Genomic DNA, 16,704 nt, shown 5'->3' with positions numbered 1-16,704 from the left:
GCTTCCAATCCAATGCTTCTCTCCATAGCCCACCCCCCCCGCCCCAAATATTCATGAGAATATGCAAAATGGAGTTGCATCTCATTCAGTCAGTCCATTGGGTCATGTCACCCGAGCTGAAGGTCTAAGGGCATGTGAGATGGGGAGGCTCCAGTACCACACAGGGAGGGGGCAATCCCCACCTGCCCCAATCTGCTGTGAGAGGGGGTTGCTCTTTGCATAATAGAAACTGATCGATGAGCTTTTTTCTTTTCATAAAGTAAAACATGGTAATACCACACTCACACACTTGCCAGCAAGCAAGGTATTACTTTCGAAGATGTCTTAAAAAAACCATCAGACGACAAAATTATTTATACATAAATGAGCTAGATATAATTTAAATTAAGGACAACAAAAGACCGAACAAAACAAAACAAAACAAAACAAAAAAAAAGCAGATCACCTCTTAATCGGACACATACGTACAGATGATTAAGATGCTCCTGCAAACACATTTATGAAACACCCGATTCATCTGACTAATCTTCTGGGGTGTGCTTCTACCACACAGGATCTTAATTCTTGATGCAAGACACAGAAAATAATCCAAAAACACTGCCCACACGAGAATTCAGTGGGAAACTAAGTATACGTGTGCATGTTTGTTACTACTCCCAAGCAAAGAGTTAATTCCTGATAAAAATGTACGGATCTGCCAATTTCTAGCCACCCAGCCAATCTTTCCTATGCGTAACAGCTCTGCTGCGCAACCCCCCCTCTATTTCACTGTTGTTAAATACTAGTTAATATACTGTATGTAGATTATATATAAAGCCCATTTATACATGGTGCATGATTGGCTTGGTACGTCAATATCATAGTACAAACATCAGCTGGAACAAGGGTCACATAATATGAGCTAATATGAAGTCAAATAATAAGATTTTCCTCTTATCATCATTATCTTCAAATACACATGTTAATAGTGATTTCAGAAACAAAGCAAGATCAAATACAGTCCATATTAAACACTTGCAAAATGTCCACTGCAAAAAAATGGCTTGAAAAGGGGATTTTCAAGCATTTAACATCATGTGTGCCATGCTTCTTTTTTTTTTTTCGTTGTCGCATCACTATTTTTTCCTTCTCTTACTCTTTAAATGCGCGTTTTCCTTCTGCAAAAGAACAATAGTATAACGTCCAGACTTGGCTGACCGGTAAACATGAGCCCCTATTTAAAAAAAAAAAATTTAAAAAAAAGGAATAACTGACAAGGCCACTAGTCAATTAAAACATCCTAAAATCCCTCACTATGCTCAACTCATCTCTCACTACAGAGATTCAATCTTAATCCACAAGCACTGCCTCAAATTTAAATTTTTTTCAACTTTAAATTTGAAAGCAAATCGCCTCAAAACAGTGCAAAACAAATCAAACCTGTGCAATAAGGCCTACTGCTATATCTTATATATACATTTCACCATAAAAACAAGACTTCAAAATGAAACGTCAATGAGAAAAAAAACAAATGATTAAAAAATATATAACAATCTGAATGAAGGGGTTAACAAAGCATGGACATGCACTGCTTAACCGAGGAGAAGAGACATTCCCCTGAAAAACAAAAACAAAAGAATTATCAGACAGCAGTGTCTGCTTTGATTTTTTTAATGCTGCCCCCACCTTCTACCCCCAACCACCACTACAATTCTACTGCCTCTATGGGTAACTGGGGTGCCAGTGGGGTGTGTTGGGAGTGTGTCGCCTCACAGGGGCTCAAGCAGCCATCTGCCACCCTATTCTAGCCAGCCTGATCCTTATCCTCAGTCCAGCCAGCCCCAGCAGGCTTGCTGTCTCATCCCCTCAAAGGGGCTTCCTGCTGAGGGGAGGGGGGGAGGGTACAAAGGCAGCGAGGAGCTGGGGAGCCCTCACTGCAAGGCCCTTTGACCTGGTCCCTGGCCCGGCAGGGCAGACGGCCCAGACAGACAGCACCGTGTCTACTCCCCGTCGGCTCCTCCCCGTCGCCTCCTCCGCCTCTCTTTTATCAGCCACACAGACCCCAGGGGCTAACGGAGAGACAGAGGAGGCAGGGGGAGGAGAAGGAGACAGCGAGAGGGTGGCTTGGCAAATGAGCACAATGGAGAGACTGACACAGACCACCCTGACCCCCTTCCCCTTCCCTCCTCCATTCATCTTTTGGGTACAGATCTCTCCATTCCCCACGGACAGGCTGCTGCCCTCTCCCCCTCTCCCCTGCATGACCCCTCTCGTCTGTTCCCTCCTTTATCCCTCAGCAGCCACAGCCGGTGCAGCTCCCAGAGTCTGTGTGGCCAAGCACGCCCCTACTGGCCATGTAGCTGTTAGTGTTCAAATAACCAATATGTAGTGATGCACTGATGGCTCAGGGATACCTGTTCGGTAGCTGTCTGTACGGTTTATTTGTGGCAGTGGTCACCTGTCTTATGAAATTATACTTAAGCTCAATAGCTGCATATATCTCCTATTTATGCAGGCAAAAGTGGAGTTACTTTTTCTATTTAATAGCTAGAAAATAACTCCGGGGCTTGTCTCAACTAGGCAGTGGTGGTAAGCTTTTGGATGGTACGGTTGTAATATTGGGTGGTGAGAGCCTCCAGGGGGCTCCAGCGGTGTGCGTGCAGCTCGATGACCTCCATGAGCAGAGAGCGAGTCAGCTGAGATTCGGCTGGACAAAGCATCTTGTCCCTGACGGCCGCCAGGAGCTCCGTCATCATCTCAGGGAGCTGCTCCTCCAGGAGACGCCCCGTGCTCTGCAGCTGGAGGAGAGAAAAAGGGGTTGGTGGGTGCGTTTAGGTAAAGAAGTACGAGGTCGCGAGTGTGTGTGTGTGTCCCTTTCTGAGAGCGAGACACAGCGTCTGGCACCTTGTTATTGTGGATACAATCAAACAGCAAATATTCACACACCCTCCGGCCATGAAACTGTGTGAGTGACGGGTTAGGGAAGGGTTAGCCTTTCAGAGCTCACCTACCTTTGCTCTTTTTTTAAATCTGATAACCAAAGACCTTACTTTCTCCCTCTAAAAGGACAATTTCAGTATATTTCAACTTGCTGTGTTTTCCATTAATGTGGCTGTTTTGCCTCTAGAGTTAGCAAGATGTCCAATTCAAGGTCCCCAATTTTTTATTTGATGTCATTTTATGAGCCTCTTTGTCTCCCTGAATCTTTATCACACGGGACTGTAATGGAAAATCCATCATGTTGAATAAAACGGTCTTTACAGGTTTGTTGTTTTTATGTTTTAGGATATTTTTTGTTGGAGGTATTTATCATATCAGATCTTTAACTGCTGACCTGGCGTGTACACCAATTTAAAATCAGCTGCTAGTTTAACTGGAAGCCAAACGGATTACGTGTGCCTCTGTGTATGCCTGCATGTCTATCTTTGTGGGGACCAATTGGACTTTTGGGGACGTTTTTGCAAAGTGAGGGCATTCCTCAACCTTTGGGGCGTATGTGTGTGTGTGTGTGTGTGTGTGGTCCATACCTCCATGGAGCAACAGAGGACTGCATCTTCCTTAACATCTGTTGACTCTAGCAGCTACAAAGACAAGAACAGGCATTTTATGACTGCTAGGAGAGCAAAGGGCTGTGCAACACAAAGAAAAACAGGAGAAATCCAAATGTAGTCACATGAAGTCAAAGTTAAAGAGGACTAGAGGTTGTACAGTATAAACACACTATATGTATATAAGGATTTAAACCAAATAGGAAGATTAGGCTAGTTTAGGTGTTTGCATGTGTTAATCACCTCACAAGAGAAGGGAAAGAAGACCTAATCCCCATTGTAAATATTTTCTGCATTAACTTTTTAAATCTTGGCTTTAAGACCGGCCTTTCCGCCGGACAAACTAGCAAACATCAGACATCAAGGCTTGCTTTATACACACACATGAATGCACAGACACACTGTAAACACACAGTGCAGTCAAAGACAAACAGTGGAGCTGGTAAACATGCTGGCTGGCTTCCCCCACACGCTGGCCCCAAGCACAGATGGACGTACCACTGCCACTTTGAGACAATGCGGAGAGAAATGGTGACGAATGGAGGAGAGATTACCAAATTCAAATATCAAAGTATGAAAATGAACAAATACTTGGATAATCCCAAAGAGAATTCTAATCATCTACTGCCAGGTTAAAGCAGAAATGTTTTTTGTGTTAACAACTTTTTCTAACTCCAAGGTAGCTTTACTTCTCACGAGTCTGTTTACAGGAACTGCTTGGATCGACCAGAAGGAAAGAAGGAAGTTACAGGCAAGAGTGTTTTGAAAACAGGGGGAAGAAAGTATAAATGCAGAGTAAAGCTATTGAGTTAAAGAACAACACCGTGATACGACTAAGTGAATACACAGAAAATCAAATGTGTTGAGGAGAATATGTTATAAAATGATGTATTATTCTATTGTGATGTAATCGAATGATAAAGAGTACACTACAAGCCTATGGAGAAATATCTGAACGTGCAGCTGCCTCTGGGTTACTTAGAGGACTGAACCACAGCTTCCCAGTCTTGGTTCACTGTCACCGCTGTCGTAATGTTGTGTAAGAGCAGGCTGCAGCAAAAAGTATCCAAAAAAAAACCAAACTAAACCATCACCTCAGCTCAAAATTGCAGAGACACAGCAAGCAATCATCTTCTGAACAAAGTGGAGTCCTCAAGAGCTCTAAAAGACCAAAGACATGGATAAAAGTCTGAATCATCAGACTCACTTCCACATAAACGCGCCGTAATGGAAGGAGGCGTAAACATGTTGCCCTACAAGATGAATATTGTTTACAAAACCCCAAGTGGTGTAAGCAGTGGCAAGTTTAATAAATTCTCTGGAAAATTAGCCAAAGTATTTTTGTGCTTCTCGTCGGCTTAATGCTTAGCTTACACTCGCTCTCCAGCCCACAGTCTGTTGACATACGGTAAACAAATGAAAGCATGGCAAAATGCACGCTTTAAGAGAGAACTCAAATAAAAAAAGCCTCGTAAAAATCTGAATTTTTCACCAGCGAGAAAGAAACAAGAATGATAGCCATCCGATGTGATGATCAGCATTTAATACGAGCTGGCCTTTTTATTTCCACGCTGTAAGCTCCGTGGTATTCCACCTCTCATTCAGGCCCAGCAGTCGCGCAGACGTCAGCTCCTCACTATGCTGAGACGGGCGTGGTGACAGAGAGGCCCCCGTTTGATGTGGGAACTCAAGTCCTGTCGTTTCCAGAGTAGAACTATGTGACAAGCAGGATTAGCTCATAATGAGTTCTCCAGGGAGCTGAGGGTGAAGTTTTGTTCAATATTTTTTTAATATGCTCTAATCTATACTCATTCATCAGCAGCTCTCTTGCTCTCCTGCATTCACTGAAACAGCTTTTTCTTGGCTGTTGTTGCACCGTCACACATCATCCTTTTCTATCCTTTCAGCAGAAGAAAAGATGTCTGCAGAGAAAAAAACCATCTGATGTCTGGTTCATCACATTATCGAGAACCAAACATCTGCACTGGGAAACCCCCAAAACTACGATGTCCCCCGTCAGTGTCTAAATTCAGAAGACATTTGAACAGAAAAAGCAACAAAAATGAGGATCGGAGAAACCAAAAGGGAGAGGATGCGTCCAACATCAAAGAGAAACATTCATTTATGTATTTATTGTTTTTGCTGTGGCTTCATGTTTCAGTTTGACTCGATACTTGAAACATGCATGCGACTCTATGTTGAAACCTGCCATCATACAGTTGCAAAAATAAAAAAATAAAAACCCAAAACAAAACAAAGAAACTAAATGTCGTCACTTCTCGGAGAGAGTACTCAAAGTGAAACTTCAACTTAAACCGTGTCTCTGCTTGTTGCATAGCAACAGCACATCTAACTCCAGGACCTATCAATAGAAGCCCTATGCCGAAAACAAAATCTCAAACACTGTATATTTGATCGTGAGGTGCCCATGCAGACATTTTAAAGAGGGACACTGAGGCGCAACATAAATAACGTCTGATGTCACTACTAGGCACAGTGTGTGTGTGCATGCTTTCTGCAGTGTGCAACTGCAAACCAATATCCTGATGACGGCTTCCGAGGGCCACATGCGAGCCATTTGCTTGATAAAAGATGGCGTTATCTGCTAAGTCAAGTTGCTTTCCAACTGCCCCTTGGCTGTTCAGCACTTCTGGGCTGGGCAGGACGACTGGGTTTTAGATGGAGACTTTTATTTGGTCCCTTAAGCTCTGCATCATCAGCAAATGCTGTTTAGGAAGTTTTATAGCAACATGCTAAAGGAAAAGAAAACTTGAGAATTGCTGAAACGCCGGATAATGAAGTGATTTCGGATGTGTGAAAACACGCAGCAGAGGCTCCAAGGGTGCACATTGTCCACCGGCAACGTTCAAGGACTCCATTTATCATTTATATTTAGGTGCTTTAGTTGCAAACTCAGTTGAAGATTGTACATTTGGATTTTCATATGTAATCAGTAAAATTAATTCATTTCCTCATATACAACTGTCATTTACACCCAGTTACACTATAGTTGTTATTTTTCTTATTTTTCCATGTAAATGACTCTTTTTTTCCTTCTTGAAATTCTACCAATTTTTTATTTCAATTTAAACAATGCAGAAATTGAGGAATATATAAAGATAAATATTCAGTAATTTAAATACAAGAAATAAATTACTATATATTTGAAAATGTATGTATATATATATATATATGAAATTATTTAAATATTAATAAATTCTAACATAAATAAATGACAAAGCTTATGTAATTTTTTATCATTGTTTTTATACCAACAAATGGTATTATTCTTGTATTTATTAGTCTTTATATTACTACCTTTATTTATTTATTTCTCTATATATTTCCTCATTTCTTTCTCTTGTACAGACTTGTTCTTTTTTTGTGTTCCTCTTATCTTTCCATACTGGCATCATCAAAAAAGCATTGGCGCTCACATCAGTGTTAGCTTCACAGGTTGTGACGAACTCGCATCTCGATATGGAGATGAAAGCAAAGCACTAACTAGTAACATTTAGTGCAGATCTGCTCATATAAAAGGGTTTAGCGGCGCGACAGATCCTCCGACTTTTGCTTGGAAGAGACCAAATCAGCCAGAACAACTTCTTCATTTATTTTCAGTTACCAGGGAAACAGTTTTCTGCTCATGTGATCTGCTGCCTGAGAAGGAGCAACAGTGCAGACACCAGCACGTTCCTGAACATTTCAGAGGTCTTTGATCTAGATGCACTCCTAGCATCTGCATACACAGTCTTTTCATTGTGATGAAACTAAAAAAACTACTGGGAAAAAAAAACAGATGTGGAAACTCAGCCCAGCACACCTCGGCTTTGACCCAATCGGATGAAAGTCAGGAACAATGGTTCTTGGGAAATGGACTTTTAACGAGCACATTGGCTTGCAAAAAAAACACAACAAACATTTTAAGATCTACAAATATCTTGACTTTATACGCAGGTGTGTTCCTACCTCAAGCATCTTTGAAATAGATACAACACTCATGATGCTGGAAACTGTGTGTATTTCTGACTGGTTTCTCCACACTTTGGAGCCTTTAACAAGCAGAGATAATGCCCTGGGCAGACAGGGTGTGGAGGGCATGAGCCGTGTGTCATTGTTGCGTTTGTTAAGAAGACATGGGGTGTGTGTTAGGTGCCAGACTGGATAAGGTGTGGACATGGCTGGTAAAACAGATATGTGCCTCAACACCTGCCATTATTCCTTCCTCTCATTCAAATGCCACATTTAAAACTCTTTAAAATTCTATTATCCCATCTCCTTTCTCTTCTACCTGTCATGGCTCGAGTTAAGTTCCTCAGTGCTAACTGTCAATCTGACCACAGTCTCCTGTGCTTCCTCTCACCTCCCTCCTCCCGCCCACTTGCTTCCCCTTTCAATATTCCATCCGTCATTAACCACTTCTGTATCGTGGTGTGTCTGCTGTGGCTGCCCTATATGGTCTCCATGGTTACCAGGGGGAGAGCGTGTACGAGAGCATGAGTAGCTAATGAGAACTGAACCCGAGGTCACACACTTTCCTGGAACCGATAGCTGTCCTGACTGTTTGCACTACTAACCAAACCCCAATGTGGTGTCTGCAGTCTAGACTACATCTGGTCAAAAACAGGAAACCAAACTTAGTAGCAGACTGTCACTAGATTACGTGGACGGCGTTAATTGATTGGTTATCAACACACTTTTTAAATGGAAATTTGTGTGTCGGTCTGGAAACATACCTCTCGAAGACAAGTGTAGATGGGACACACCAGCACTCTGAATGGCTCGCCAGAGCTGCTTCTCATGGTGCCAAAAACTTCACACAAAAAGGTGATGAAACCCAACCACCGCTCCACATCCGACTGCTGGAGCTCCTCGCGACGGGAAAAGTCCCGCTGTGGATGGGGAGGAAAAAAAAAAAAAGATACAAACACAAGTGTATTTAGTGTATAAAATACCCAGAATTCCAGCATATGCAGCTTTAAATGTGTTACACAAGTGGGCAGCAGGTAGGTGGATGTATAAGTGATGTATAAGCAGTGGTTGTAAGCTATTTCTCTCAGCAGGACCACTAATCAGCATTAACATCTTTGCCATCTCTCTGATGAAAGTTTTGGTAGGTGGCACACATATCAACCTTGAGCCTTCAGCTACTTCAAGCTGAAAAGCGGCTGAAAAACCACATTAAATACATTTATTTTATCTGCCAGCAGTAGAGGAGAGTATGTTCATTTAGTTTGAAAATGAGGGGTAGTGAACTGTGCCGGTGCTGGGAAAGTGTTGGGGTTAATATGGGTTAATGCTTAATGCGGCAGGTTAAAGCAAAACTTTATTAACAGTCCGGGTAGCTGCTTCTCATAATTTTTCCCAACCGTACTGAAGGGCTCTGGAAACATGAGCGGCTTATATTGTCACATGCTTACACAACTACACTAAAGTCCCGCTTGCGCTCAGACACACCGAACATAACGTTTTGCACGGGCCCAACAGATAACTCATTCCTCTGCCAGAAACCAACAGAAGATAAAAATGATGAAGAAAGTGTTGGTGACATTAGAGAAAAAGCTCCACAAGCTCTCCTTCGCCTCCTTTCAGCTGTGTTAAATTAAGAGGATCTTTAAAAGGTGAAACAGTGGTCAAGTTTAAGCAAACAAACCTTCATCCCTCTCTTTTAATAAGCGGTGCAGTCACACACTAATTGCCCCCATATTGAGATCCAGGGTCTGGAACAACAACATTAATGAAGGCCTTCATGAGCCCACTTATGACATTTAGAATGTTTTATAGCAAAGAAGCCTAAATGTCAAAGACAAGGAGGGGGTCCATGCTGCCTGGGAAGAAGAGATTAAAGAGAGAAATAAAAGAGGAGAAGAGACCACACAGCTGTGATAGAGGGGGACCAAATAAAAAGTGGAGAAGGGAGTAAAAGGATCAAGGCAAGGATTCACTGATGCTGCATCTGGGATAAAAATCTCAACATCTGAAGACAAAGATGGTTTAAATGGAAAAACATGAGGAAGAAAAAGAGACAAAATGTGGGAGTCATTCAGAAAAGAGCGTCTGTAGAAGAAGGACGTAGGAGATGGAGTAAGAGAAGGTAAAATTATTAAACATGGCGAGACTGCAGGTGGGTTAACATTTAGACACCGATTGTCATCTGATGACAAGACGGGTCTTGTTTCCCGCTTCTAGACTGTCTGCCACTCTGGAGAAATTATCTGGCTCTCGGGATGGAGCGGGACATGGAAACTGTACAGGGAGAAGTAGCGAGGCACTGGTCCGTGTTGTTCTGGGTGAGAGGAGGCGATAAGACGTGGGAGCCTGGGAATAGAGAGCTCATGAGGGACAAGGAGGGGGAGAGGAAAGAAGGGAGCGGCAGCAAAGTATGCAGTGACTGAGAGGATGTTTTCTTCGAGGGTGCAAGACTGGAACTGTGCAGTTAAGTGAAGGGATGGAAGGTGAAGGGGGGGGGGGGGGGCGGGTCTTCCTGTCCCCTGGGTGTTTAGATTAGTTACTTTGCCCACTGACATTTACAGCGTCTCACACTCAGTTGGCCACCACCTGGAGGTGTTTTTTTCACAAGACCAAGCTCGAAATTTTGAAACAGTTTAAATCAACTTTGGGATTTAACATTTTTTTTAAACACACAAAAGGAACGACTGTTTTGCTAAATAATATCCACTGTATCAAGCGTATAATCCCAAAGATAAATGTACACGAGGCTTAAAATCCTCAACTTACAGAAGCTTTATTATCCAACCTGTTACAGAACAGTTTATGCTGCTGATGTGCACACCTCACATCTGTCTGCCACAGCAAACTGAATCAACAAAATGGATTCCAAAAAAACTGTTTTGGCTGTGAAGCATAAGAATGTGACACAGATTCAAATATCCAAAAGCACAGAAGTTTCCACACGAGACAACACTGTTTTCTCATTCAAAACTGGAACTAACAAGATCCCCTGAGATTCCTAACAGTAGAGCCGAAAAATCAGGGGCAGAGATTTCATTTGTAGCCACAGTTGCTCTGTGAGCTTATTATTATACCGGCATTTCTTAATCAAGTCTCCTGCAGCACTTTTACCAAATCAAAACTAGAAATACCATCGTGTGAATCTCTGTGAGTCTCTCAAGAACCAATTTTGTGAGTAAAAGTTACCAAAAAAAAAGAAATACATTAATTTTTGTTTCATTTTGTTTCGGTTCAGCCAAGGCTTTAAGAGAAGAAGTACCGTGGTTCTTCCATGGGGGGGTTAGAAAAGAAGAGACAAGAAAAGCTTGCGATGTGCTGCTACTACACAGATTTCCCTCCGATGCTCTCACCTGAAGCATGTTGAGTAGCAGCGATCTGAACTTGGTTCCTTCCACCATGAACAGCGCCATCTTTTCGCAGAGTTTGGCGGCCGTTGCGGCGAAGCTCCTGTCCGACACAGCCTTGGAGTAGATGGTGCTGACCACCTGAGCCAGCGTCTCCTCGGACCGCGCCGAGCACTGTGCCTCCTCCATGAAAGAAGCCAGCTGCTGCTCCACCCCGCTGCTGTTGCTCCTCATGCTGTTGAGAAGGTCCACCAGCCGGTCCATATTCTGCGATCTGGATCCCGAGTGCTCCACACGTGCCTCTTCCTAATGGGAGACATGGGACGCGGACGTCAAGATACAAGACGACATGCTAACTTCAATGTTGCCGTGTAACTTTTGAATGATGCCCTAGTTATAGATAGAAGAAATAAAACTAATATGTTCAAGTGTAGGGACTCATTAGATAGAAAATCTAAAAATGGACAGAGCTCACAGGTCAAGAAAGCTACCTTAAAAAAAGAATATAATTACAAAAGTTAGTCAGTACAACCCAGTCAAGAAACTGCAGGCTCCTTGACTGGATGTATTGACACACTGGCATCAATCAGGGTACGTTTATTAAATCCTGCCTTGCTCCCTGTTGGGGAGTCCTGTGCTGTCAAATCAATCCCCTCCTGGAGCTAATGGGTTAGCTGGAAAAAAAGAAGATTGGTCAACTCCGTCAGTTTGGCAGACAGTGGAAAACATCAAGCACGGTTAGGTTAATGCTGCTTTAGTTTCTTCACCTTCTTAGTGTGAACATGTGCTTCCCTCCCTGACACTCTAGGTGTGTGTCAATGTGAATTGGTTAACAAACATGTCGACAGAAGATCCGGTCCAAACAGCGACACACAACTGTGTCTGTGTGTGTTCATGGTAATAACAGCGCACATGTATTTGTGATCACAATGAAAGTAATTATGAAACCAAAGGGTGGTGGTGTGTGTACACATACAGATCAGGCCTGGCTGGCTGCCTTAATACTAACTGACAGGCACTAAGCAGCTTTTCGGTACCTTGTCCTTTAGTCTCCTCCTCAGCCTCTCCTTTGACGACTGCAAAAGGCTGATTTTGGGCCGCTCCGACCGGCCCTCGCTTGCCTTCCAACTTTGTGATGGGTTGGGAGATTCCTTATTAACTGTCATATCTGGGAAGGCATTTGTACTGGGTGTTGAGTCAGATTTGAGTAATTCATTGGGACGCCTGCTGCTGCAGTCTTGAGGTGGTCTGATCTGCTCGTCATCCACTCTCACATTCTCAGTCTCTTTGTCTTTGGTTGTTCTTGGGGGTACTCCTTTATCACCTGTAGTGTTACTCTGTCCATGTCCCTGACCTTTCTGATTGTGGTGCCAGCGCCGGTTCTGGCTGTATCCGTGATGTGGAGGTCCTCCTTGGCGCTGCCCATGTCCTCCTTGGTATTGGCGAGGCGGCCGACCAGCACTATTGCTTCTGTTATCTCCCAGTTCTGTTGAATTCTGCTGTTGTTGGGTTTGATCCCTCTGCTGCTGAGGTGACTGTTGTTGTATCTGCTGTGGCTGGTTCTTCCCTCCTCCTCCTCCTCCTCCTCCTCCTCCACCTCCTCCTCCTCCACCTCCTCCTCCTCCTCCACCTCCTCCTTGAGGTCGCTGCTGCCTCCTGGAATGAGAACATGTTTCAGTTAGCATCACTGTCATGCAGCAGCCGCTGACTCGTACCTGCTCCAGTCTGCCTGTTACTCACCCTCTCATAGAGGCTAACCAGTGCTGTCCTGCAGATACTGTAACATCTGACAACCATATGAAACCACCTATCTGCAACCATCCCCATCATCCTCTGCCCACCTATCATCTGCTGAGCTACAAACTATAAAATCAAAAGCTCAGTATGTGCTTACATGTGGATGCACAGTGTGCTTGTCTTTTCCTGTCCAGCATTGCTGTGTCGTTTTGCTGCACTCGCTCTGGGCTTGACAAGCTGGTGACATATGGTCCAAGGGATTAGTCACCCTCGCACCGAGGAGGCAACCTATTATTTCCCTCCGCTTGTAAACTTGAACAAACTTGCCAAAGACGAGCACACTTTTTTTTTCCCTGATACAGACTCCATACACATGCATTATTTGACTCATGGAATGTTGCATTATATATTTTGCACCCTTTTTCACAATAAGAAAATGTTATAAATGTAAAAACAAATTAACATTGGCTAAACTTGTCTGTTATTCAACATTTTCCAGCAACCAGATAAACTTCATTCACTTCAGTCTACCTGCCCAGGGACTACGAATGGAGAGAAAAGACACACACACACACACAAAAGACAAAACTAATATTCAAAAAGCTCAAAGACATACATTTGAATGCCTCTGTATGTAATGAAACCAAACAAAGCTACTTTTACAGAGTGAGGGCTATAAATAACAGCACGTGCTGTTATTAAATGATAAGGCATGTTGACTCTCTCAATTTATTGTGCTAATGTTTGTGCTGATAGATGGACATACACATAGCGAGGGAGACTATAACAGTGCGTTAATGTGCTGAGCATTCTGTAACACTGAAAGGCATCACACAATAAAAGCATAAAATGATGACATGGGCATAGCATACATAATCATATCCGGCAAACATGTAAATAGACATCAGTGTGTGCACAGTAATGCTTTTGAGTCCTGAAAAATATTGAAGGTGTTGTACTATTCACAACGGTACACAGTGGTTGTCCCAAGTTAGAACAATTCAAACTTCACTGGAGAGACTGAAATCTGATTCAAACCTTTTTTTTTTTTCGACACGGCGCACAAGGTTTCGTTTTTTTTTTTTTAAAACAGAAAAGTACCAAGAAAAAGCATGTAGACGAAAGACCAATCGGTGACCCCATTGAGTTGTGAAAGCCCTGTGGGAGAGCTGGATTAACGATCGCAGAGACAGAAAGTTCTCGGAGGTTATCAGCGAGGAGACGTTCATTCCTCAAAACATACTCTCACTTTTGCAAAGTTTCAGTAACAGGACTTTCAGCCAAAATATGAAAAAAAAAAAAGGAACAAACGAGCCTGACATTTTGGAGGCCGTACACCCATGCAGTACTTTCATGCTCAAAATGTCCACTCAATCACAAATAATTATGAAAGCAACCTTGGAAATGTTCTGTGAGCTTGAAAGAAATCATCATACTCGATACATAATGGATATTCCTGAATAAAAGTGAAACAAGTTTCATAAGAGGTTTAGACAGACAATAGATTTTTCTTTTAGTACATGCAAATATGTTAGCACTACATATAAACTGAAAAGATTACTGAGAGGACATAAACCAGAATGTAACCAAAGCAGGCTATGACGGTACCAAATGTATGCATCACACACCAAGTAAACACATTAACAATAATCTTAAATGATAAATTACCTTAAATTCAAGGCTATATCTGGATAACTAACACAGCTGGGTAGGATTACCAAGCATCGTAAACCTCATCTTTTCCAACATTGCTCTCAAATGAAACAAAAACATGAATAAATCAGAAGAATCAGAATTAAAGAGATGCTCAAATCATTACCAAATTAGAAATAGTGTTACGTGGTTCAACTATGAAAGGTCCTAGTTCCAAATCCAGACATCTGACTCGATCATGAGGGCGGCAGTTTAAACAGAGTGAAGGTGGCAGATGTTTAAGTTGGATGGAAAAACACTTTATGGTTGGTTAAGAGTGGATGGCGCGGCACTGGAGCTTGTTTAATAATTCAATTGTTTTATTTCATACTTTATGAGACACGATGGTTTATTTTCTTAGACTAGAGAATTTGCTGGTTCTGGCTCAGGTGCAGTGGGAATAAGAGGACTGGAGTGGTTCAGGGAACAGTGCCAGGTGAGTCTGATTAATGCAGCTGCAGGGCGTTTTTAACGGCCTCCCCCCGTCTTTGTATTTAGTATTATGATGATGTCCAAGGACAGCCTCACATTAATAACACAGGCAGCTAGCTGGCCCTTTCTTTAAATTGTAATATCTGAATGCATTTCATGGAGTGTGTAACCCCTCTGGCCAGGTCTGTAGTTGCCAAAGTAAATGTTTTTTTGTGATGATTTTGAGTCACATTTGTTCTTGGTGTCATTGATCAAGTACTTACTTGAGGACTAGGCTTGTTACTGAATGATTTCATAAGAGGGCACAGCAGCAAATTGGAGATTGGACCTGCACAAACAACGCTCCAAAAACATGTAAATCCACAGTTCAAAACCCAAATAAGCATACTTCCAACATAATGGAAGTCAAGCAAAACGACAGCTTCTTTTTTTTTTTAATTTATTTATTTATTTATTTTTAATTTATTTTTTTTATTTTTTTAATATTTTTTTTTTTAAATCAGCAGATTTGTTACCAGCATCACCAACAGATCAAATAACAACACTCTTCCTGTACAATTCCTACAATTTCGTGATGGTTTTAGAGGAGAGTTGATAAGTTATTAAAAAGAACGGTAAAATTGGGCTCGAATGAACAGTAATTCAAATTCTTTTGATATATTGGTGGCTTGCCAATGAATTAGCTGAGTGAAAAAAAAAAATGGATAAATCAGTGATGAAACTGGGAGTCATTTGGATATGTAACAGTAGGTGCAAGACTAAACTGTAAGAGAGAGAGCGAGAGAAGCATCCAGTTGTATTTATTGTCTTTTTTTTCAATGTCTTCATGTGGTTCATGTCTTGTCTGGCCCCTCTGCTCCACTCTCTTAGGGAGGTTGGGAGACAGTTCATCTTCTGGCTCTCTTCCCCTAAACTGCCCGCATTCATCAATTTATAACCGCTCTACCTCAGCTAGAGCTGCACCGGCTTGACAAGTTTTTAATAACGTGACCAATTTAGGCAGCTCCCTTTTCTCCAGAAAGGATCCTAAGGTTGGGTAGTCTCACGTTTTCCTCAGTTGTCCAAGGTTTTAATATTCTATCGATTTACTATTCTGTCTTTTAATGTTCTTCTTAGTTATTACATTTTGTAGATTATGGTACATTTTTCAGCATTGGCCATTCAATGAACTGGATATACTTTAACTGCTAGAGTTGATGTCAGCCGTTGATGCATGTAATCCAACTTAAAGGTAACTTTATTGCATTAATATGACTGAGTTAACAGCTTTGTTGACTTCATGAGGTTACGGCTAAACTAAACATTCCTCCTGCTGCTCTACATGAAGGACATTTTCTTCACTTTTACGCCATCATTCATACTTAGCAAACATTTCTGGTCACAAAAAACAACCTTCTCTGTTTGCAGGGTGACAACAGAAACTTATTCGTGACCATCTTCTTTATTCAAACAAATTTGAGCGCCTGCATTGCAAACAAACTCACCCGTTGCTCCTCTAAAAGTGTGTTTGTGCTTGGACTCATGTAAACTGCCCTTGCTGCCCTGACAATAACCACAGGTGAGGTCAAATCAACTTTAAGGATCATAAATTCGGAGTTGCTTGGCAGAAATAATGAGATCTGTCCGTCTAGAAGCTCTATGTGACTCACAGAGTGTGGCAGTTCTTCGTTTTGTTAAGCCGTAGACCCAGAGTTGAGGAATATGACATCTCTGAAAATTCACCCGCTCTCCACAGTTGCTGTTAGTTTAGGCTCGCTCTAATATTCATTCTCCTAATCTGCCGGTGACACGGAGAGGTGAAAGTGAGCATAATAAAATGTTAATCATATTTAATGACTGTGAGCTCTGCAGTGGTTTGAGTGTTGACCATCGATCAGTCATATTACTGCCACAATGATGTTTGCATTTAGGATAAATGATGGAGCTACTGATTAAATTTAATCTCATAATATCTTGTTATTTTGATATAAAAGCTGACTCTGGAGTGATTAACCATCTAA

The 16,704-nt window shown here is 42.1% G+C and overlaps 1 protein-coding gene across 1 annotated transcript in view; it reads right to left on the bottom strand.

The window, feature by feature from the left end:
- Nucleotides 1-1,239: 1,239 nt before the first annotated feature.
- Nucleotides 1,240-16,704, bottom strand: part of ctif (CBP80/20-dependent translation initiation factor) — a 49,180-nt gene continuing 33,715 nt past the window's right edge. Inside the window, exons 10-15 of the mRNA XM_072371341.1 lie at nucleotides 12,474-12,499; nucleotides 11,881-12,425; nucleotides 10,850-11,149; nucleotides 8,264-8,419; nucleotides 3,507-3,560; nucleotides 1,240-2,777 (exon numbers count right to left, since the gene is read on the bottom strand). Coding sequence (XP_072227442.1) covers nucleotides 2,556-2,777; nucleotides 3,507-3,560; nucleotides 8,264-8,419; nucleotides 10,850-11,149; nucleotides 11,881-12,425; nucleotides 12,474-12,499 — 1,303 coding nt within the window. The 3' untranslated portion in view covers nucleotides 1,240-2,555. The remainder of the gene's footprint in view (nucleotides 2,778-3,506; nucleotides 3,561-8,263; nucleotides 8,420-10,849; nucleotides 11,150-11,880; nucleotides 12,426-12,473; nucleotides 12,500-16,704) is intronic.

Source organism: Leuresthes tenuis, unplaced genomic scaffold, assembly GCF_036924035.1.
Source record: "Leuresthes tenuis unplaced genomic scaffold, fLeuTen1.0.hap1 SCAF_19, whole genome shotgun sequence".
In the NCBI taxonomy this organism is placed as follows: domain Eukaryota; kingdom Metazoa; phylum Chordata; class Actinopteri; order Atheriniformes; family Atherinopsidae; genus Leuresthes; species Leuresthes tenuis.
The sequence above is the reverse complement of the archived record's forward strand: the minus strand, read 5'-3'. Positions and strand labels throughout refer to the sequence as shown.